We start from the raw sequence: 24,893 nt of genomic DNA, 5'->3' as shown, positions 1-24,893 counted from the left end.
ACTTCAGACTAGAGGACAGATACTCTGTCTATCCCCCCTTTTTAAATAATCTTTTGTTATGATACAGATTGTTATGATGCAGAAGGACCAAAAGACAAAGCACGCCCATGAAGGAAAACAGAAGACTGGGTGGAGAAACACAAGGTAAAAGATTATAAACCTGTGGGCCAAAAAGCAAAAAGCAAAATAATTCTAATTCAGAAAATAATTGCAATTGTTCTATTGCAATTCAATTATGTGTGTGATAATAAAATTGCAATTTTATTATCACACACACACACACACACACACACACACACACACACACACACACACACACACACACACACACACACACACACACACACACCGTTCTAACTTTAGTCGACTGTCGACAGGAAGCTGTTTGTGAATAGATAAATAGGACAAAACTGTTGTGAAAATCAGAAGCCTAACCCATTGTTGTGGTTTGTGCAAACTGGTTGAGCATAATTTTTTTTTTTTCCTTTTATGTGCATCCTGTCCCAGAAAAGCTGTTACTAACCTAGCTCTGGGGAGTTAACTTCCCGGAGTCCTTATGTTTCTTCATTGCAGGGAATCTCTTTCCCTGCAATGTCCGGCTACGTCCTGCTGCGTCCTGCCGTGTCCACTGCGTCCCCCATGCTCTGCTGTGCCACGTTACATCCTGTAATGCCCTGCTGTGCTATGACATGAACTACTACGACTACCATTGTAGTCACTGTTCCATTATCTTTATTATGACTATTACGCCACTGTTCATCACACCCCCAACCGGCCCACGTCAGACACCGCCTACCAAGAGTCTGGGTCTGCCGAGGTTTCTTCCTAAAAGAGAGTTTCTCCTCACCACTGTTGCAATAGCCACTGCTAATGCTTGCTCTTGGGGGAATTATTGGAATTTTTGGGGCTTTGTAAATTATAGAGTTTGGTCTAGACCTACTCTATCTCTAAAGTGTCTCGAGATAACTCTTGTTATGATTTGATACCAACCATCCATCTTCGTCCGCTTATCCGGTATCGGGTATAAATACTATAAATAACATTGAATTGAATTGAAAAATGTTGGATTGCTGTGGTTGACTGAAGTATTGGAGAGTCAACTGGTAAACATTATTTCACATACTTGGAATTTACATAAATGTCATTTGACGTTGGTTGCTGCTCTGGGGCGTACATGGCCACCATATATTATTTAACCAGGTCAAGGTCTCATTCAACATCTCCCTTTGTACTTAATTGGGGCTCTGCTGATGTTCACATTTAGATAGCTTTGACCTAATTTGACATTTGACCAGTACAGCAAGAATGAATTATTCAGAATACAAAATAAACACAATTTAAAAATATACAAACTCACACACACAAAAGTAGCCTAACCCAGCCCAATTATTGTTTAAAGGGGCAGTCCAGCATTAATTTAATGTAGGGGGACCCACAAGAAACACATGGAAATCATGGTCAAAATTACCCTGACTTTTAGTGTCTAGTATGGGTAAAACTCCAAAAACACTGGATCCTACATTTCCCATAATGCAAACAACTGCATCCGACCCTCCCAGCTTTCCTGCCTACATCTTTCAAACTCAAAGTTTGTATTGCATGATTTCTGATGACATCATGTGTCTCTGATGTAAATATAATAGGGCCTGGTTGTCGTGGCCTGGTTGTCGTGTAGCACCTACTATACCTCTAGCTATATATTAGAGTTGCTTAATCATAATTACATCTATTAAAGCTCCTTGGGTTTACCTGAGCCAGAAACAAAATCAACCAGTGCTTAAATGAAAGACTCAGGAAATGGCATGGAACAAACTGCCAGATTTGTATATGGGTGTGGCATAGACCCCAAGTTTTCCCAGCACCCCTCCATGGGATCATAGCGATGCACCCCCTTGTTATCCCTTGATGTATCTATGTTTGCTGAAGACCCTCCCACCACGTATAACCTTCCACCAAGCACAGTTGCCCCTGGTGACAGATGAGGGCGAGGCAGGGCGGGGATGGATGACCAGGAGTCATGCGTGGTGTTGTACAGCTCACAGAAGAGTTGGTCTCCGAAGCCCATCCAGAGCGGCTGCAGCCCTCCAGCTACCACTAAACCCCTCCCCAAGGCTAACATGATATGGCCCGCACGACCCGTTCCCACAGTCATGGGGGCTCTGGGTGAACAGCCACGGGAAGGATGGTAGTGGCACATAGAGGAAAGGCAGTGCTGATGGTGGTCACAGCCTCCAGAGATGTAGATCTGTCCATCCAGAACAGCTGCTGCGTGGCTGCACACTGCTGTGTCCAGAGAGTGCGCCCGCCTGCAGGGCAGGACAATAAGGGTTATGAGTCAGGGTGTGTTCTGTGTCAGAGAGAAGTGATAAATTACACATATTGTTTATTTGTACTAACCTCTTTCCCCCAAAGTTCCCTGTAGGTAGCTTTAAAGTGAGATATAACTGTTTTTTCTACTTTGTTTCAAACATAATCTATCTGAGATCTTCAGAAGATGTTTTTCATGACTGCACCATTACGTGAAATGGGAAATTCATGTATTTAAACACTTCCCTGTAATTTAGGGTGGGTTAATTTTTACATTCAGAAATGTCAGATTCGGCCTCGAAGTTCAAATAAAGTAATGTAGCTCAGCGCAAATTCTTTCAGGAAGACCTAACAATAATCAGTTCTCTCCCTAAAGCGAATCAGCGCTGGAGGCTTTCACCTTTCTGATAAGTCAATCAGAATCGGCCACGGATTCCATAGGCCAATCACAACGTCACAACACTGCTTTAAAATCTGCTTCTCTCCCTGTGCTATCAGCTGTCATTTCAGGAAAGGCGTTCATCGCTCCTCCTCCCCTTCCACCTCCTGTCATACCAGTGCCTCCTCGTCTTCCGGCCCTTCTCCGCCACCACCGGTGTCTGGATTCCATCGGGGGGGGGGTTACAGCATGGTTCCCTACCCCTATATTAAATGTATTAATGTAACGATGGAGTTCAATCTCCAATACTCTGTACAGCTACATGCTCTTGTACATTAAACCTTTTGCATATCTGCAAATAAGTCTCTCCTGATTGAAATGTGGGTAAGTAAAGTTTCCCTTTTAAATACAGCCAGGTAATAAAGAAAATCCAACAGCATTTCATTTCAACAATTGTTTTTGCATTAATAAAGATGTAGTATGGATGCTTACTGTACAGTACAGTGCATATGCATGGTATTTGTAACTGTACTTCACTTTTATGTTCACCTTTATTTGTTGCCGACGACAACTGGTTTTGCAGCAACAGTAATAACCAATATGACCAGCATATTATTATAATCAAGATCAGAATATGCCAAGAGAGTCGTCCAGCAGCAACAACATAACGCCAAAGATCATTTCAGTAGATTGTATGCCAATGAAGACTTAGAAAGAGGGCAGAAAATGTAGCAAGAGCTGTATAACTTGTTACATCCCAGCCCAAGTTTATTAAAGTGCTAAATACAGCTCAGACATGCCTGCCGCTTCAGGTTTTATTAGTGCAGTCCCTTTAGTGTTATACTGTACCTCCAGGTGTTCTCCTCAGGAGTGTAGTACTCCACAGCATCCAGGTATTGGCTGTCGTCACAGTTACCACCCAGAGCAAAGATCTTACCTTCCAGACACACAGCAGAAAAGTAGTCCCTTTGACACAGCATGTCAGGTAGTCGTTCCCATTTACACTGAGTCAGGTCAAACCTACACAGAGAGCGAGAAACAGGACTATGAGTAAAAAATAAAATATTATTGCAATAAAAATGTATTGTCATTGCAGTTTTTCCAGACTATTTACTGTTACTGTGGAAAGTGAGGAATCTGACAATGGCTGATGTTCTATTTTGATATAGCGCCCAACAACTCCCTCAAGTCAAGTTTTTTAAAACTTTAAAACTAAACATGCTTGAAGGCATGTTTTTGGATATATATATATATATATATATATATATATATATATATATATATATATATACAGTGCCTTGTGAAAGTATTAGGCCCCCTTGAACTTTTCAACCTTTTGCCACATTTCAGGCCTCAAACATAAAGATATAAAACTGTAATTTTTAGTGAAGAATCAACAACAAGTGGGACACAATTATGAAGTGGAACGAAATTCATTGGATATTTCAAACTTTTGTAACAAATAAAAAACTTAAAAATTGGGCGTGCAAAATTATTCAGCCCCTTTACTTTCAGTGCAGCAAACTCTCTCCAGAAGTTCAGTGAGGATCTCTGAATGATCCAATGTTGACCTAAATGACTAATGATGATAAATAGAATCCACCTGTGTGTAATCAAGTCTCCGTATAAATGCACCTGCTCTGTGATAGTCACAGAGGTCCGTTTAAAGCGCAGAGAGCGTCATGAAGAACAAGGAACACACCAGGCAGGTCCGAGATACTGTTGTGGAGAAGTTTAAAGCTGGATTTGGATACAAAAAGATTTCCCAAGCTTTAAACATCCCAAGGAGCACTGTGCAAGCGATAATATTGAAATGGAAGGAGTATCAGACCACTGCAAATCTACGAAAACCCGTCCATCCCTCTAAACGTTCAGCTCATACAAGGAGAAGACTGATCAGAGATGCAGCCAAGAGGCCCATGGTCACTCTGGATGAACTGCAGAGATCTACGGCTGAGGTGGGAGACTCTGTCTATAGGACAACAATCAGTCGTATACTGCACAAATCTGGCCTTTATGGAAGAGTGGCAAGAAGAAAGCCATTTCTTAAAGATATCCATAAAAAGTGTTGTTTAAAGTTTGCCACAAGCCACCTGGGAGACACACCAAACATGTGGAAGAAGGTGCTCTGGTCAGATGAAACCAAAATCGAACTTTTTGGCAACAATGCAAAACGTTATGTTTGGTGTAAAAGCAACACAGCTCATCACCCTGAAAACACCATCCCCACTGTCAAACATGGTGGTGGCAGCATCATGGTTTGGGCCTGCTTTTCTTCAGCAGGGACAGGGAAGATGGTTAAAATTGATGGGAAGATGGATGGAGCCAAATACAGGACCATTCTGGAAGAAAACCTGATGGAGTCTGCAAAAGACCTGAGACTGGGACGGAGATTTGTCTTCCAACAAGACAATAATCCAAAACATAAAGCAAAATCTAGAATGGAATGGTTCACAAATAAACCTATCCAGGTGTTAGAATGGCCAAGTCAAAGTCCAGACCTGAATCAAATTGAAAATCTGTGGAAAGAACTGAAAACTGCTCCATCCAACCTCACTGAGCTCAAGCTGTTTTTCAAGGAGGAATGGGCAAAAATGTCAGTCTCTCGATGTGCAAAACTGATAAGAGACATACCCCAAGCGACTTACAACTGTAATCGCAGGAAAAGGTGGCGCTACAAAGTATTAACTTAAGGGGGCTGAATAATTTTGCATGCCCAATTGTTTGAAATATCCAATAAATTTCATTCCACTTCATGATTGTGTCCCACTTGTTGATTCTTCACAAAAAATTACAGTTTTATACATTTGTTTTTTTTATGAAGCCTGAAATGTGGCAAAAGGTCAAAATTCAAGGGGGCTGAATACTTTTGCAAGGCACTGTGTATATATACGGTTTCTCTGTATTGGCAGAGTGTTTGTAGGAGCAGACTAGAGGATCATTAGAGGATGGTTCTGTCTCATAATTGGCGCATCAACTGAGGAGATGTAGAGTTGTGTCAAGGGTGTCAAAGGGTTTATTTTTTGGTCTGTGTGACAATTTAGGAATCTCCCCTTAAGCTGTGAAAACCCTCAAACAGCCAATATCAAAAGAGAAGCAGGCCATATCAGCCAGAGAAACTATCACCAGTGGCTTTGCAGAAGGATGTTGCGTCACATCTGTGATCCAGATCTAATTCTGCAGCTGTGGGTGAGTCAAATCTCAAGTCCTAGCTAATATTTTCACAAAGTAAAGCTTTCCCTGTAATTGAGAACATGTCGATCACCCTGTCTAATTAATTGATGGAAAATTAATCAGCAACAATTTTTAGTCATTTTTTTCAACATTTACTGATCTAGTTTCATAAATATTACTATTTTGCTTTGCTTTGCTTTTGACTGTTGGTCAGACAAAACAAGCTGTGTAAGGATGACATTTTTCACAATTTTCCTGACTTAAATCAAAAATTTGAATTAACAAGCAGATTAATCGATAATAAGAACAACCGTTAGTTGCAGCCCTAGTGAAGAATATTAGTGTCAAATTATTGTCTCATTGCCTTTTAGAGGCATGGGGCATGGAATCAATTTGAAGATATTGAAAATTTGCTGAAATATATAAACTATCAGTAGTCTCCCCCCCCCCCCTCTCTCTCTCACACACACACACACACACACACACACACCCTACCTCAAGGCAGACTTAAGGATATCCAGTGCTCCGTAGTACTTGCGTCCTCCCAGGACATAAAGGTTGTTGTTGAGGAGACAAACACAATGTCTGAACCGGGGCGGTTCAGGAAGCTTGGTGAATGGCCTCCACTCTATGCTTCTGATCAGACCATGTCCACGGTGGAACTGCTGAGCGAACCACAAGGTCTGGCTGGGAACCATCTTCATGCATTCATCATCAACAGTGTCCCCACCGACCAGAACCAGAACCTTAACCAAGATATAAGGCATTTCTACAGCACGAGTATTGAATATATTCTCATGGAAGATTGTACTGGAAACAACAGTGTGTGTGTGTATGTGTGTGTGTGTGTGTGTGTGTCTGTATACCTGGTTTGGGTTGCGAGGTCGGCACTCAGGCCCTGTGTAATCCTCCTCCAGGAGGCTTTGGAGAGCCTCCAGTGATCCTCTGGCCCCTGGGCTCCTGTAGAGGAGGCCGCAGCTTAGGGCCTCCTGGAGCTCAGAGTAGCTGAGGAGGGGGAGACGAACACGGTGGAGCAGGCCTGGCAGAACTGGTAGTCTCTCTTTAGGGCTATCCTCCACCCAGTCAACTACTGCCCTGAACACCACTATCTAAGTATAAGGAAGAGAAATTCATAATTTACAGTTTCCCCGTCTCTGTTGAAAGAGAAGATTTAAAAACTGGCCAATGGTCAGGATATACATAGTAGGCATCACATGGTTATTAGTCATAACATTATTGAGTGAACTAAATCCTGGTTCTCAAATTTGTAGATGTAACTTTTTTTATTCATGTATGGATTTTTCTTAATAAACTGATCGATTTGAAGTTTATTCTATACATTTTAATAGGTCCAAAGTTTCCTATTTCTTATTTCATCCTAAAAACCCCAAAAGTAAAGTGCTTGCAATGTTATGAAATGAAAGGAGGTCCTCTCATTTCAGATGCTGGAACCAGCAATTGTTGTTTGCCACTAGATCGTTCTTTATAAAAACCACTAGATGGAGCCAAAGTGCCATATTTTCAAATCCTAATCTGCCAAACTACAGGTATTAAGACGCAAGAGGATGACCAACAGAATAAGAAAAATATATTACCTCACTCTCTACATACAATGAGTCCTTCTCAAGCATCTTCTCCAGGAATGAACAGGGGACATCCTTGAACTTCTCCCCAGCAGAGATGCACTGGAAGTGGGCTAGGATGTACTCCTCTGCAGCCTGCCCCAGCTGGTCCAGCGCATAGGTCTCAGCTAGGACCAGCACATCCAGACAGGTGCTTTCATCCATTCTGTCCCGTAGGAAGTCAATGCACAGTGAGAGCGCCTCCTGCAGCTGGAACTGACACAGTGCATCTGTCAGCTCCCAAATCTGGCTCCAGCCCATTCTGAGCTGACCCGTGTAGATGAAGCCAAGCATGGATTCAATGACCCAGGATGCCACGCCTCGCAGGCACACAATGTCCTCACTGGACTCCCGTAACCCTCCACAGAGCAGTGCCCGGAAATAGTCCCCACCTGCTGCTAACACCACACGGTGTGCTAAGACATAAAGGAAGGATAAACAAAAAAAAGAGGCATTGACAAAACTACTCCAGAAATGTCAGTGGATGACTGTCTCTTACTGCAGGGCTGGACCAAGCCCCAAATTGTGATGCCACCCACTGACGGCCCCTAAATGCATTTACAACTTATTCACCAACATCTGCAGCTGTCAAATACAGTAATTGTTATTTTGCACTTACAACAGTCCATGTTGTGCCAACATGTGTCATTAGGAAATACTAGGAGGCTTGTTTCAATCTTGTTTCAACCTAACACAAGACATCTGTTGTACTGTATACGACTGAGTCCCCTATCACTGATACTACTTTCTTCTATTAACTGGACAACAAACAGCTGATGGCAACACGCTTATGAGTTATTCTGGGAGGCATTATTGGGAAATGTCAAAATGTAAATGAGGGAAGCACGTAAGCGTTTTTAAGTAGATGTGAAATAGGTCACTATCTTGTACTTTACTTGGGTATTCCTATTTTCTGCTACTTTATACTTTTTACTCCACTACATTTTAGAGGGAAGCGTTGCACTTTTTATTCCACTACTGATCATTTGACATTTGATCACCCAGGAGACTGGGGTTTGTGTCCAGTTTGAACATAAAAGTTAATGGCAAATTTAAAAAAAAAACTTTACAGAATAGAGTTGCGTCATGTTCTGCGTCATGTGCCTAAACTTAAATAGTATGAAAGTCTATATCCAAGATGCCACGATCTTAATGTCATCTTAGTGTTGAAGAGTTGAATAGGGAACTATTGTGGCGTTGCTTTTTGTGTAGTCTATATCGACGACGTTCCACTTCCGCGATTGCTCAGGTGCCGCTGGATATTCCGCCGAATGTCCCTCATTTAGGCCAGATGTCCATTACTTGGGCATTCTTTTGTGTTTGCATTTTAAACTTTTTAAAAGAAATGCCAATGAACCAGAGCAACTGTAGAAAACTGTGGGGACTCGCCAGACCCTCCTACACAGCGGTCTGGCAAAGCAAGATTATAAATGAGGTAACTTTGATTTTAACCCAGACCACAGTCTTTTTCTAAACTTAAATAAGTAGTTTTGGTACCACAACGTGAACATATTAAAAGCACCGCTGTTACGTTATTTGGTTTAGACATGAGGACGGAAAACTCTCCTGCGCTCCTGCCACCGCTAGGAGCGCTAATTTATAAAACATTCCTATGGCTCGTATTAGAAAGTAAGAATAAACTACCTTTCATCATCATCATCTTTTGGAGGATTTGTTGATTTAAAATAACTCTTGAAAGTGCTCATTTTTAAACTGGTTCAACTTTTGCCACCATGCGTCATTACCATCATCTGGCAATGCCCTGCAGTGGCCATTCAAATTCATGTAAATGCACATTCCTGTTAGATTACTTTTGTTAAACATTGCACATTAATGTTGTCTCATAGGTACCTGTAGCAGCACGCCCCCACCAACACATATTGCGTCTAATGTCACTCTACTTCCGCCTTTGACAACAGTGGTAATTCACACATGGTTCTTTTGTCAGGAACAGTCTATACATGTAGGACTTCTCTTGTTTTATTCTTACCTGAGTATCTCTCTCCACTCTCCGCTTGTATTGTGAAGTCACAACCAACACCTCTCTCCCACATGATCTTAATGTTAGCCAAGCTCTTCTCTCTCTCTGTGGCCGCAGAGGTTTTGACTTTTGACGTGCACCTTTGACTCAGCCTCTCCATCTCAAGGAACCTGCAAGCATGCAGCACCTCCTCCATTACACCTTTCTTACTCAAGTCTACGGCTACATTTCCACAGTACGCAAAGTCCAGAACAGCACTTAACCCAACTGGGGTCAAACAATGTGCTATATTCTCCACTCCAAGACCACATTTGAGTTTAGAGCCAAAAAATACATCAGGGGTTTGACTGGCAGCTGCCAGAACAAGTCTGTGAGCTTGGAAAGATTTGCCTTGGAGGGGGAAAATGCAGTCCAGGAGTAGGTCTTCTTCCTGTAGGCTATTTAGGCGAGTGAAGAGGGTATCGGAGTGTGAGGGAAGGGTGTAAGAGAAGAGATCTTCTGGAGAAATTAAGGGGGGATGGTGAAGAGGGTGGTTTTGGTAGAGAGTTTGCCTAACATCATCCATATCTGTTTTACCTTTTCTCTCTTCCTCTTCTTTTTCCTACTTTTTATTTCTCATCATAATGTCTTGCTGTACCCACTGAGACTCGGCCCACCTGCTTTTCACGATGCGGACAACCAGACATTTCCTGTCAGAGGGCAAAAGGGAGAGCTGTGATAACAAAAGAACAGGGAAAGTAGGAAATGCTGCATTGCTGGAATTGTCACATACATAGTCATTGTACTTATTTACTTTGTCAGCAGACACGCATCACTTGTCCTTGTGACCCCTAAGGTGTCTTCTTATGCTCTCTAAATATAACCTCACCTTCAAAATGTAACTGTAAACAATGTCATGACCAACCCCAGTTCACAAAAGGGTTCAGAGCATTCAGTCAGTCACTCGTTTTAGCAATGCTGCAAGATAATGTGTCAGTAAACAAATGTTGCTCTGTTGCGCAGTCCTAATGTTGATTTGAAAAGCACTTTGTATTTCTACAATTTGTGACATGATACACCAGCATCACACTAACTATTGTGAGTTGAATCTTCACTTTTAACAAATGGTTAATATCCCATTTTAGAACAAGAGTCTGCATAGACACTTACCTTAGCAATTCCTCTACCAGTGTGGGTGTAGCAAGTGACTTTGACCAGGGCACAATGGCATTGTGAGCATGTGGGTGCATGTTTAATAATAGCTGGGTACTGGCACTATGACGAATACACTGCAAGAAGTATTCTACTTTACATAAGTCAGTCAGTATAAAGTCTAAAAGCTTGATCTTTTTAGTTCAAACGGAAAGCAGGTAGACCTAGAGTAACTTTTTCCTTTTTTCAATGCAAATAAAAAATTGAAAGATACTTTTTTTTTTTTTAAAGGAGTAGCATGTAGCAGTATCTGTTAATAAACCTACATAATTAAGGTTAAGTATAACCTTACAAACCTTTATTAATTCTTTATTGAATTTTCTTGCAGTGTATAAGCGTCAGTGTCAACAACACAAGTCTGCTACTACTGTTATTCCTCACTAGTACCCTATTCTCTTCAGCTCTGTTGGATATTTTAAAGCATAAAAACAGAGTTTAAACTTGTGTGGATGTTAGGAGCGAAGTTCTTATTGTACTGCACAATCTGTTTAGTACACAATATGTTTAAAATTATTTGTTAATGGATGTTGATTGACATTGTTGGGTGTCTTTTAGAGAGACATTTGACTAATGAAATAGTAAAAGCAAAAGGTAAGACATAGAATAGAAGAATATATTCATTCCATCATACTTTTTTAGCATGCATCTTGTAAAAGCAGAGGAGGAGTTGGTTCCTGTGTATTGGGAAAACATTACTGTCGTGTATTGTCAACAATTCTGAAAAAAAAAAAAACACTAAACAGATCAGCAAACAGCTGTTATCTCCGGACATCTAAAAATGTACATTATTAATGATAATTGTATTGAATTTATGAAAGTAGTTAGAAATCATGTATCGCTTGGCAAACATTTGAATAATACTAGTTTTACGAGCATCTTTTTGAGCGCCAGAATAAATGGAAATAAAATATTCTGAACAGAAATGAGTAAATGATGAGTAAAGACGCCAAAACATTATAAAAATGTTCATCTTAATGTCATTTTAGTGTTGAAGAGTTAAATAGGGAACTTGTGGCGTTACTTTTTGTGTAGTCCAAACAAAAAGTAACGTTGAAGAATATACTGTAGATAGACTCTATATCAACTGTTTAGCTAATTCCTCTTCCGGAATTGCTCAGGTGCCGCCGGAAATTCCGCTAAATGTCCCTCATTTAGGCCGGATGTCCGTTACCTTGGGCTTTTTTTGTGTTGGAATTTGGCATCCGGTCGATTTATGAGGACTATGGTTAACTGCACGTCAGATCTCTGTAGGGTAAATCCAGACAGCTAGCTAAACTATTTGTCCTTTCTAAGTTTTCTGTTGCATGACTGAAATTTTTGAACGTACACATGTTCCACCCAAACAAGTTCCTTCCTGAAGCTGTTTTGCTTCTTTTTTTTTCGTGCCACCCAAGACAATTGGGATTGATTTAAAGAAATGCCACTAAAGCACGTTTTTTCTCCCATCCCAAAATGCTGTGTTGACTAGACAGACCTTCCTTCGCAGCACTGTGGAGGAGGGTCTGGCAATGCAAGACTACTTTTTGTGTTGCTGGTTTTTCTTGCCAAGAGTTTTGTGCTAAACTATAATTAATGTGACTTTTACCATGCACTTAAAATAAAATCCAAGACAGTGTGTACTTTGAGTTTACAGTACACAGTACATATCTTTTTTTTACTTTTTAAAATCTGGAACCACCCACTTGCTCGTCTGTTTACTGCAAACTTTGCTGAATAGTACTAGTTTTACAAGCATTTTGAGGCTCAAAATAAGTGGAAGTAACACATTTTGAACAGAAATCCCAGGGTAAATAATATATACGAATAAAGACACTAAAATGTAATAAAAATTTCGATCTGTCATCTCATATTAGTGTTGAGTTAAATAGGGAAATATTGTGGTGTTACTCTTGTGTCTTGCTGTTTTTTCTTGGCACTATTTTGTGCTAAACCGTAATTAATGTGACATTTTTGCAATGTGCTTCCAAGAAAATTAAAGACAAATCAAAGACAGGGTTGTACTTTGAGTTTACAGTACATAGTACATTCCTTTTTTATTTTGTAAAATCTGTTCAGTTATGATGCACTTGCTCTTCTGTTACCTGGCAACTTTGCTGTTGTGGCCGCCAGAGAACATGCTTTCTGTCATTTATTTATTTTTACAGAGAACAACAGAAACTAGATATGGCAAAGAAAAAACAAGAGGTAACCTTGGCATAGGTTGGAAATAAATGTTGTCAATGGACACTGCGAAAATGCATTTTCCCTCATCTGTATTCTCCTACGTGAAAATATTATGTAAAGATGATGGTGTGAACCAATTAGTTAAGACCAAATGAGTCTCATTTCATCAGTAAGTTGTCATTTGCTTCATTTCAAATATCTCAAATAAACTACAATCACAACGGAAAGAAGCTAAATTATCTTTTATAAATTACCTTACATTTCTTTCAGTGCACACAATGATTAGGTGTGTGTCTGTGAGGGGGAGGAAGCTGAGAAAAATGGGGGCTATCTTATTGACGGTAGAAATACAAAGGGTCACGGTGTGAAATGAAAGAGGGAACATTTCATCCATTTATCTGGAAAAAAAGAATCTGTGTGAGTACTTACCCGTAGTGTCCTTCTTGGCTGCAGCGAGGAGCTGTTTTAAACAGACAGAGTTAGCAACTACATGGTGAACATTGTGGAACATCTAGCCGCTAAGCAGCCAGATATTTCCCTAAGGAGTTGGGTCTCACAGGAGACTTTCAATAACAATCCAAACCTCTGCAGACAACACTCATACTACTTGCATTACAGCAAACGATGGCTTCACCATGCTCTGCATAACGTGATCAAAGAATTAATTGTATTATTTGCTGTAATTTTGAATACAGATCCAAACAGAGGGAAATACAAGGACAGCGGAGTGCTCCATACTCTAGACATGTGGCATGGATAAAAAAAACCTGGGCAAGAAGATCTACCCAGTGAGTGTTTCTGAAAATGAAGATATCATAACCACTGAAACCATGGATGTGTCACTCAATTTTTTTTGTTTTGCTTTTGTTTTTAGGCAGGCCAGCGAAGGAGTTGTTCCATCCTTTTGCAGTGGAACAAGGACATCTGCAATAATTTCTGGCACTGCTGCAAGGTGGCTGGAAACTATGATGACTTCTTCATGAGTTGTTTGTATTCACTTGTACTTGTACAGTCTCTGCATGTCTATATGTGAATTTGCAGTGTGTTTGATTTCCAAATTGTGTTCGTCACCGCTCAATGTTGCATTCACTATTGTTTTAGTAAATGTTTTATTTCACAGGTATGGAAATAAAGTCATGTCTGACGAATGGATTATACTGCTTTCTCTGAATTAAAGTTATATTCTGTTCTGCTTCAGGACATGTGGATTGGCCTTTTTCACCACATTACAGGAGAGCATGAGTGAGCCCTTGATGCCTGTCAACATGGTCCTTTGGTTGAGGACCGAGATAAGGAGTGGATACAGAAGGGCTCTGTGGCTCATGAGGCTTTATCAGAAATTGTCCTCAGTGAACGCTGGCTCCAACAAGTCCACATGTACTTGCACTTCAGGTATTGTTGGATGCAGAGTCAAAGTTATCTCAGCTGGAGTCATTTCACAACCATATTTTGATGTATGTCAGTAAGTGCTTCAGCGTCAGCCCTCCAGTCTATGAAGCACAAATCTTACTGGCTTCCCGGGACTACAACCACCATGTTCACAGACAACCAAAGAGAAGACCTGACGGCTCCATAGAGTAAGTTATGAATATGTTATCAAGATGTGAATGTATAATGGGGTGTGAACTTCTTCAAAGTTGCATTGTGATCATCATGTAGTAAAAGCATGATGCACAAACCAGGAATTTGCAGGCTACAAATGCCAATGCCAGTGTTGGTTCCATTTCCCCCTTTATATTATCCTACAACAAGATTATATATATCATGTTTGTTTTTTATATTTCTGTCCCATGTCAGATATCGGAAACTCTTCAATAATAAGTTTAAGAAGTGGAGCTTGTACGCTATAAAAGAGGACAAGGACTATAAATACATTGCAGATCTTCAGAGGGCTGTAGTGAGAAAACTGCTGTCCTCAGGACGTGGTCTATCTCAACGGACAACAAAAAGGCCAGATGACCCACGTCGTCATGGAGTGCTGTCTGGTGTGCCAGCTTCAACTATATCCAGGAGCTCTTGGAGACACAAGTCAGCTGGGGTGATGGTAAGACCTACATACCTTATGGCTGTATCATTGGGAAAACAATCGCTAGTATTATTACTTTATGTTTTTGACTGCAGTCAATTGGTCAGAGTATGACAGCAAGATACCGCCTTCCCTATGCACCCTGAAAAAGTCTAAATGTTGTATTATAAGACAAGCCATGCCTCATTTAGACAACATTTTATTTTCAATGCCAAAAACTAGTATTTCCACCAGGGAGATCATTTCTAAGTTCTAAATTCTTCATGCTCTTTCCACAGGTCACAGATTGCCACAGACATGCAGACACCAAATGGACCTTGGTGTTTTCAAAGATGAACAATGCACTTTATATTATAATTTTTCAAATGAACAGTGTTATTTCAAAATGTCTATCATTTCCTTGTTTTGACCATGAAGATTTATCTCCAGTCCTGAAGCATTCTAATTGCCCACAAATTAAACTTGCATTGTTATTGGATTGGTCCTACAGGTATCCTCATAATAGTGCATACTGAAGTGATGAATTTGTTTCAACATCGATGTAAGAAGACACAAAGCACTTCAGAAAAGACTCTATTGATTTGTAAATAATTACTTTCTATATAAATATAACATAATTATAAACATAATAGATATGTAAATTATATTGCACAGCACACAAACTAGTTACAAGGTGACTGCAGTTACACTCTTCTGGGAACAAACCCCTCGCATTGTCCATGCGGATCTGGGAAACGGTCCCGAACTGCCCACACACAGCAGCTGGGAATAACAACTCTGTGTCCAGCACCTAGAGCCCCGCACTGCCAAGCAACAAATTGTCTGTAAGCTCCATGCCTAAATTGTCTGTTGTCTTCCCCTTCATCTGGAAGATCAGCCACTGCACGCAGGTTATTCCAGAGCCTTCTCACGAGACGCAACACTCATTCATGTAAGACATAGGCGTCCATGTGTGGCAGTGTTGCTATGCAGTTAGTTGGCTGTTGCTGGCAGCATTTCCTCTCGACCACTGATGGAATTTCTCTGCACCTCTGGCAGACGCACCATGATGTTTGGCCTGGGACAGGAGGTACAGGTGTAAGAGAGGCAGGCAAATGGCTAATTACATCAAAGACGAGGCTGGGGTCCCGTGTCAGACACATATGTATCTATAAAGGTCCAAACATCCACTGCTGAAACAACTATTATATTATGTGCAATTGTGAATACTTTGTATTGAAAAAAACATTACAAATGTGGTGGCTACTACTTACACGTTCGTATTCAATCCTTTGCGCTCGTAAACACGTTACCCGAGCTATGTCCTCCGTCCCGAGGTCATCTGGAGTTCGTCTGAGGCCTGTGCCTCACTCTCAAAACAGGTAACAGGTCATATACCACATAACAAATGGATAATGTTGAATAAAACACCACAATGAATGCTAACTGTTACTGATAGCAAACATCACCTAAATAAACAGTACTTTCAGAAACATCCCAACCTTGGTTTTATCCTAAAGTTGACTATTGCTAAATAATTTCACCTAAAGTATTACCAAGCAAGGGTAATATAAAACATATTTTATACAGTCTCACTGTTACATCTGGCTAGTTCTTATATCGGTGTGTTCCATGCTTGGCTGTTTATTCTCTGGTTGCTGTGGCTATTATACTCATGCACGGTGCTCCAGAGCTAATGTGCACGTGCTCTATATGCACAGCTCTCTCTTGTGGGGGAGGGGCTTAGGAGGCGGTTTGGTCTTTAGCAGAAAGGGGGGAGGGACTGAGAGGTTGTCGATGTTCAAATTTGTTGGCAAAGTCCTGGATCTTCACAAGCTTACCTACAGCACCTTTAACTGTGGGAACACTCACTAGCCCATCATCGACGTAGAAACTATTTTTGACAAATGACGCTGCAGAGGGATGCTTTGTATTGCTGTACCAGGTAATTCAGGCCAAAGTAAGCACACCCTGGAGAGGAGGCGGTGCCAAAGAGATGGACTGCCATCTGATATTCCTTAGTCTCACGATCCAGGTCCCCATGCTCCCACTATAGATAACTGTGATTGTCAGGTGTGACAAAGAATGATGGCCAACTTCTCATTGTTAGGTAATGAGGGGGAGAATCTGTATGAAGCGCACATCATCTTGTGAGATGCATTTTCCCTCAGAATTCCTCTCGCTGAGGTCAGACTCCAGAACCCTTAAGACATCTGCGGCTGATGGAACTGGCATCTCTCTCACTGCAACTCTGTGTACGAAACTTTGACTTCCCTGCCTATCCAAGTGGGGATTAGCTGCTCCTATGATACTCCATCTCAGCTCGGTCGTTTCTGCGAATGGTTCATTCTCACCACCAGTGATGACCTCAAGGGGAGCTAAAGCTGAAGGACAATCATAGCCAATCAATAGCCCCACTTCACAGTCTTGAAGAGATGACAACTTATCTGCAAGCTGTTTAAGGTGAGGCCATTGCGACGCTGTGGTCCTGGTTGGTATGCATGACTTATCAACAGGAATAAAGTCACGTGTGTATGCTTGCCCTAACTGTGTGCAGTTTTCAGAATGAAAGTTTCGAACTTGCAAACCACACACACTTTGACTGGCTATAACATATAATATATAGTATATATTAGTCAGTGTGCTAAGCTTCAATTGTAATGGTTCAGAAACTACATCCAGCTCTCTGACTAGGTCTTCCAAGACGAAAGATTAATCACTCTGTGTGTCAAGAAGAGCATATGTAAGAATTCCCTTCTGATGTTCTTTCACAGATGTGACGAAAACTGGAACAATACTTGAGGTAGTAGAAGCATTCTGAGTTACTACATGAGACAAAACTTTGCAGACTTCCTGATTTGCTTGTCCTTCTGTGGAACCAGAAGTGGAGCTTCTCTTTGCTGTTTCACCAGATCTCTTCTCTCTCTCTCTCTTTGTGCAAACAGGTTGGATGGCGTTGGCTACACACTCCACAGACACGCCATGTTTTGCAATCTTAAGTTATATGTCCTTTTACGCAAACATCCAAAGCATAAATAATTTTGATGTATAAATGCCTTTTTATCTCCCATAGACTTGGCAGCAAAGATTGGGCACTTAGCAATGCCGTGCAGCTCATCCTTACAGACAGGGCATGGCAGCTTTGGCTTGAAAGGAGACAAACTTTCTGACTTAACCCTTGTATTGTCCTTTGTGTCATGGGGACTTGGTTAGTTTATTTACATTTTGTATTAGCCTGTCCAAAGGCGTTTGATCGCAGCACAGGGACCCCCCCCCCGTGCCAGTTCATGTGAAATGACATCACATAGTACGCAAGGGTCACCGGGGGAACTGAAGCTCAACGCCAGGCCAATGCAAAGACGTCAAATAAACTGAACGGGTCCCGGGGACCTGAAGGACAACACAATTAAATGCATGATATTTTGTTTGGGCACTTGTACTGAGGGCCTTTGCCCTCTTGGGGAACTTTTCATCTACTGAGCTGCAGCTCAAGAAGAAGGAAAATGTGATATGATGACAGGCTATGCAGGCTTCCTTCAGCACTCACTTAGTAAAGTGTTCAAAGGTTGGATATTCTCCAGATGCATCAAGCTGCTCTACTACAATTCGGCTCCAATTGCGTACAATCCAGTCCGGTAATTTTTTCAAGAACTTATGATTTTCCTCACAATCATTTAAAATGGCCAACTCTTTGACGCGGGGCATAGCTTCCACACAGCTCTTTAAAAAGGCAGCAAAATCAGGACCAATCTTAGACCATTCCATCAGCTTATCTCAAAGTGCTTTTTGCATGATAAATGGATTTCCACACCTGTCCTTTAAAACTGCCCAAGCACCTTCATATGCATCCTCAGAGCTCCCGTGAGGTAGCTTTTCAAGTAGAGCATTTTTTTTTCGCTAGCAGGCATAGGTTTCCTGCCAATTAGAGTTGTGAATGACATCCAGAAGTCAACAAATTTCAAAGGATCCCCAGCAAACATGGTTGGTTCAGGAACAGGCAGACAATTTAGACTTAATGAGCTTGCAATTGCTTTAGCTTGGCTGTTACACTCAGAGATGATGGCTGCGATTGGAACAGGGAGACTCCTGTATCTAGTTGTCTGTTTGAATACATAGCCAGAGTGGTTCTGACAACAGAGGCTCTATTAGGTTCTCCCACTAAGTTCTCCACATCACCTTCCAGTTTATTGTAGTTTCTGACTCGACTCGAGTTGCAGCCACTTTCACATACATACTTGCTTGCAACATTCATAGCTTTGTTTTCTCCGCCTCTAACTTCAGCTCCACTTCTGCTTGTTTTTGCTTAATTTCTATCAACATTTGTGACTCATGGAGTTTCCATTCACTTTCCAGCTTAATAAGTTTGGTCTGTTGAACCTGTATCTCTTCTATAGACTTTGCCTGTTCTAATTTAGCTGCAAGATCTGCTTCAGTATCTGCTTGCCTACTAGAAGCCTTAAAGCTTGTGATTGACAGGTTATCAAATTTTATAGATTCTTCTGAAATAACACTTTCAGTGTTTGTCCCACCAAAGACAGATTTATATTCATCACAACTTAAAATCATTCGCACTCTTTACTCTTTTACTTACAAGGTCACATATTTCTGTTGTCAGCATGTTACAAGCATCCAATATCTCCACAATATCTGGTGTGCTAAGAGAATTGCGTTGAAGTGGCTCATAATTTTGATTTACACGGTCGTATCCACTCTAAATGTGTTGGTTTATTTTGTTGAGATCCTCCTTCAAACTGAATTTCTTAAGCCTAGTTCTAGCTTCTCGTGCTATCTGCTTCCAAGATTCATAAGATCTCAAAAATGCTTTTATCTGCCTTTTAGCTTCCTCTTCACACATTTGTTTGCCTTTTTCTGTAAGCTTTCGTTCACAAGAGACTGTTTCTTCTGGGCCTCTAGATTTCTGTTGAAAGTTCATCATCAGGGCTTAAATCTTTCTCTTCAGTGGACTTTTCCTTTCCTCCTGACACAGACATGTTTGTATCGCTTAATGATCTATGACTAGATTGTATTCCTTTACAAGGTAAAACATTTCTTTTCAAAAAAAATATTTTTTTGAGTGCCAGAATAAGTGGAAATAACATATTTTCAACAGAAATCCCAGAATAAAGGATGAATAAACATCCTAAGACATTATAAAAATGTCATGGTGTTAATGCTTTGTCTTGCTGTTTTTTTCTTGGCAAAGGTTTTGTGCTAAACTATAATTAATGGGACATTTTTGCAAAGCGCTTCCAATAAAATCAAAGACAGGGTTGTACTACAGCACATAGTACATACCCTTTACTCTTTGAAATCTGTTCAGATGAAACCACCCACTGGCTCTTCTGTTTACTCCAAACGTTGCTGTGTGATCGCCGGAAACCTGCTTCCCCTCATTTATTTTCACAGATAATTAATTTTCATGGATAACATAAAATATAAGAGGTTACCTTGGAAAAAATATTGTCAATTGGCACGGTGTTAAAATGTTCTGCATTTTCATTTACATGTAATCTTTATTCTCATATGTGAAAATGATATTAATAAAGATGAGTGTGTGAACCAATTAGTTTAACACCAAAAGAGTCTTTATTTCATCATAAAATGAGTCATATGCTTTATTTGAAATATCAGAATTTATGGCATAAACTAAAATCACATCAGAAAGAAGCATAATTATCATTGATGAAATTATCTTACATTCCTTTTAGTGCACAATAATGTTTGTGTCTGTGATGGGGAGGAAGCTGAGATAAATGGGGCATGAATGTCCGCTACCTTAGTGAAGGTATAAATACAAAGGGTCCCAGTGTAAAACGAAAGAGGGAACATATTCATCCATCGACAACAGTTTATTCATCTGGAATAAAAAGAACCTGTGTGAGTATACTTAAGCCTTGTTTTTTTTATTGTATTTACTAAATAGTATAGTCAGGTTGATTTATTTATATTGCACATTTTTTATACAATGTTAGCTGAATGTGCTGATCGGTGGGGACACTGTTAAGGGTTACACATGCAACCCTTTGTAACAAAGTATTTTGGTTAATTCGTTGATTGATTGATTGTTTGAAATTAATTTCAAACATGTAAAAAAAAACAGAAAAGATCATGCAGAAAATAATGATATGACAAACACTTGATACTATTTTTTGACATGCCTGAAAAAGAGTGGGAAAAAGTATACACATATTTATTCCCACACCTTCTCCATTCGTCCGTCATCGTTGTTAATTAATTAACAAGCTTCCTCAGTCATTTTCTTTTACTCATCCAAATATTTAACTTACTTTAGATACCAAGTATCTTAGAAAATATCAAATATATATTGTAATTGCTTGCACATTCATTTATTTGCTCACAAATGATAAACTAATGATATATTTTAATATCAAAATATGAATTCATTCAGAAATTCAAAAAATATAAGTAAATAAATATAATGAAAAAGGGAACCAAAGAATGAATAAATAATCTAAAAACTTAACAATAAACCAGTAATGATAATCCAACACCTTTATTCCTGTACCCTGTGAGAAATATTTTCCTTATATCTCTTTTTCAACTGTTTCATGTTTGGACATGGATTAACGGTGATGAATATGACTTGCACATTCATGAAGGTGCTTCATAGATAAGCTAAGTATCTAGAAAAGAAGACTCCCACACACTGCCCTGCATTCAAGACTTATTTATTTATTGAATCAGTATTAGTCAAATAAGTTCCCTTAAACAGTATTTACAATGTACTTAAAGCTGCACTGATAATTAGGGTTGGGTACCAAATTTATACTTTATTGGTTACCGATCGAATTACATCACGTTAAATCAAACAGTGCCAAATTTCGGTACCTGAGAGCTGACACACTCACATGCAGAGGTGCGCCTCGGCAGTTTGTATAAGTCACAGAGAGTCACGGCAATGCTGGGGGGGGGGGTTATATTTGTCTGGCAGTTGAGTTCAAATATCAACAATTTTTGTCACTTGCTGCACCTTTGAAAAGCAATAAAAAAGTGAAAGAAAATAAAAACAGTCTAAAATAAAATAATATGCAAATACAAGAATAAACGTTACAGTGCAGTGTAATTATAAAATTATTAATAAAATGTTGTTATTACAGAGGGAAAGTACAGAAAAATGTACCGTTGGGTACCAAAACTGAACTTCAGGTACTGGAAAAAATGTGAACAGTACCCAACTATTGTATAACAATTGTTTATAAAAGGGGAACTCAATTCACACATCAAAGTCTGTTTAAAGGTCTTATGGGGAGTGCTACTCCGTATTGGAAAATTATTCTATAAAGCCTTTTGAGCTCCAGAGGTAGCAATGCAAAGTCTGACAAATTGTGTGACTTGAGTCAGCATCAACTGGGGCTGAAGATAACAAGTATGAAAAGAATTCTGGGGGTTGTGTAGTTAGAAAGAACTGAGTTAGCCAGACCTAGACCTGTAGTCTGCTCCTCATGTCTGCTTGGGGCTAGCAGCTTGAGGCCACATTAGCCACTACTGGCATAACACACCCATATCTTAGTCAGTGGTTAAGTAAGTGGTAATGTGGCTGCCAGGTTTGAACAAAGAAGAAGAATGCGTGGAATAAAAAAAAGATGATATCTCTGCTGCTGCTTTATTGGTTTTGATATTTTTAACTGTCCATCGTGAGTCAGACAATGTTGTAGAAGTGCAAAGCTCAATCAGTAGAGTTGTCTTTTACCAATTGGTCAAATGACTGCAGTTATGTGTAGTGTGAAAGGAGCTGCTCGTAGTGGCAAACCCCCAGAAAAACTACCAACCATTATACAGCGCAGCTTGAAGTGTACACACAAGTGGGGCTGCATGACTTGGTAACAGTTAGATGCACATGTGGTCACTGTTAGAGGACAAATGTGGCATCTTTTCGGACACATGTCAATAATTTCTGTAAAAACAAGCTTTTTCATAAATTCTTTATCATCTTGTCAGCCCTTTTTCCCATACTGCACAGGAGAAAGTAAGACGTGTCAATGGGGCAGTTAAAATCCAAACGGGGTGGGCTGGACCCAGGCGTCCCCAATGTCCAATTCTCAACCAATGACGAAGGACCTCCCAGGTACTCTTCACACGGGATTCCTCCAACCATTGTCGTCTCGGATGTTGAGTCAAGGTTTGTGTTGTTAACTTCTTGTGTCCACTTTTACCTTACAAGTCAACTGGTGTAACCTTTGTTCCATATTGGTGATAGTTTAAGGGTTTGTGTGGACTAGCCAGACCCTGCTCATGACAATTACTAATAACCTTCAGTATTTATTGCAATATTTCCTCTTATTTCTGTTTGTTTAAAATAACACCTTTCCTTGGAACTCCTAATTAACAGTGCATCAGAGCGCTGCGGCTCGAGGGTGGAGCTGCGGAGATCTTCCATCTACAGCACATTAGACCAGGTACCACAACTGGGGCATTACACCCGCACTCTGCACCAGCAGACGGGGAGCCGACCATCTCTTGAGGCTCTCCGCAGGGCATTTCAGGTAAGTTTTCCCCCTCTGGGAACTAAGTCTCACAGCACCTTGCATTATCTAACTTGTGAATAATCATCTCAATCCCACCATCAGTATCATTAAAGGTGCTCCAAGCGATGTGACGCTTATTGACGTTCAAAGTATTTTCAAACAAAACGAGGCTAGCTCGCTCCTCCCTCCTCCTCCTCCTCCTCATCCCGTCCCCTCCCCCTCCCTTCTGTGCTTCCACGCACTAACCCCCCAACCCCCACCCCCAAATCCTTCTTGGCGGTTATTGGCTGGAATGCTGGAAGACTGTTTGTTATGTTTCGTGGTGCAGGTTGGCACAGCTTGTTTTTGTTGCCGTTTGTGGAGCCTGGGCTGTCTACAGAGACCACGTTTTACAGTGTGTTCAGGGGACAGGCAGCTAGCGGATAGTGAGGAGATTTGCTGTATGTGACAAAAATGTTGTAGACTAAAAAGCACGTGACATCACTTAGAACACCTTTAAGCTATTTAAAATAGTTATCTTTGTACTCAGGACAAGGAGGCAGGAGTAGAGATTCCCACCACAGACTCAGGAGTTAGCAGTGGAACTGAAGAGTCAAAAGCTCCAGAGGTGAAAGCTCCTGTTAGATTTGGCTGGATTATTGGAGTCATGGTGAGCAAAACATCTGTGTATTTGAGTGTACATACAGACTTCATACACTAATTATTTCAATTCTGTTGACAATTTATATGAAGCAATCTTACAAATATCTTACTGAGCTATTTTTATTGAACTTTTGTCACAGATGCGTTGCATGCTGAATATTTGGGGAGTCATCCTGTTTCTCCGCCTAACGTTGATCACTTCTCAGGCAGGCATTGGTGAGTTTATTCACCCTTCCATACCATACATTAGTGTTATGCTTCCGGTACTTCGCTTTGTATTTTGTGGTATTTTGGTCCTGTTTTGTCTAATTGTGATTGTGCACCTTTCTGTGTTATATTTCAGTTTCCTGTCTTGTCTTGTCTAGTTTTACTTCCTGTGTTTTACCGCCTTGTCTGATAGTCCTGCCCAGGGACGGACTGACAATTTATGCGTTCGCAAAAAGTCCAGAACGGCCGTCCAACCGTCGGCCGTCTGCACAAAAAAAGTATAATAAAGCGATATTAACAGCCAATAGCTGGGGCCCTAATACGATCACTTATATGCTACGTGTAAAAGAAACTGAGGAAGAAAAGTCGGCCTACTAGTCTGGCTATCACCAATCCACAGCCTGGTCATGAGGGACAGACAGCAGAGTTAATTTCACATCAGCAAGCGGTACTGGTAAGTGCCAGGAGCAGGACACATTATAATAGGCTGCCTTTATCCCTACCTAATTGACTGCAATTTCACCGGGGGCCTGTTGCACAAAACCAGGATAAGGGATTCAGCCGGGATATTCAGGTTATCCTGGATGAATTTAGCTTTGATTTGGTTGCACAAAAGCAGGTTGAATTAAACCCAGCCAAGTAACCATGGCGATTTATTCTTTGCAGCTAGCCTAGTCCAGAGCAGGCTAACAGGCAGGCTAAGATTAATCCTGGAGTCTTGTGTGTTAAATCAGCT

The 24,893-nt window shown here is 40.6% G+C and overlaps 1 protein-coding gene across 2 annotated transcripts; it reads right to left on the bottom strand.

The window, feature by feature from the left end:
* Positions 1-1,663: 1,663 nt before the first annotated feature.
* LOC114545735 (kelch-like protein 33) lies at positions 1,664-10,662 on the bottom strand. Of its 2 annotated transcripts, none has more exons than XM_028564212.1 (7): positions 10,613-10,662; positions 9,473-10,152; positions 7,456-7,898; positions 6,727-6,969; positions 6,356-6,606; positions 3,536-3,706; positions 1,664-2,306 (listed from the first exon to the last, which is right to left on the bottom strand). In XM_028564212.1, exons 2-7 carry the CDS (start codon positions 10,026-10,028, stop codon positions 1,778-1,780), a joined length of 2,193 nt encoding a protein of 730 aa, XP_028420013.1. In that variant the 5' UTR covers positions 10,029-10,152; positions 10,613-10,662; the 3' UTR covers positions 1,664-1,777. The 2 variants fall into 2 exon arrangements, with proteins under 2 accessions (XP_028420013.1, XP_028420014.1); XM_028564213.1 differs by having other exon boundaries at positions 9,473-10,175; positions 10,613-10,648.
* Positions 10,663-24,893: the final 14,231 nt, after the last annotated feature.

This window comes from Perca flavescens, chromosome 19, assembly GCF_004354835.1.
Source record: "Perca flavescens isolate YP-PL-M2 chromosome 19, PFLA_1.0, whole genome shotgun sequence".
Classification (NCBI taxonomy): Eukaryota; Metazoa; Chordata; class Actinopteri; order Perciformes; family Percidae; genus Perca; species Perca flavescens.
This window is presented reverse-complemented; position numbering and strand designations above follow the sequence as displayed.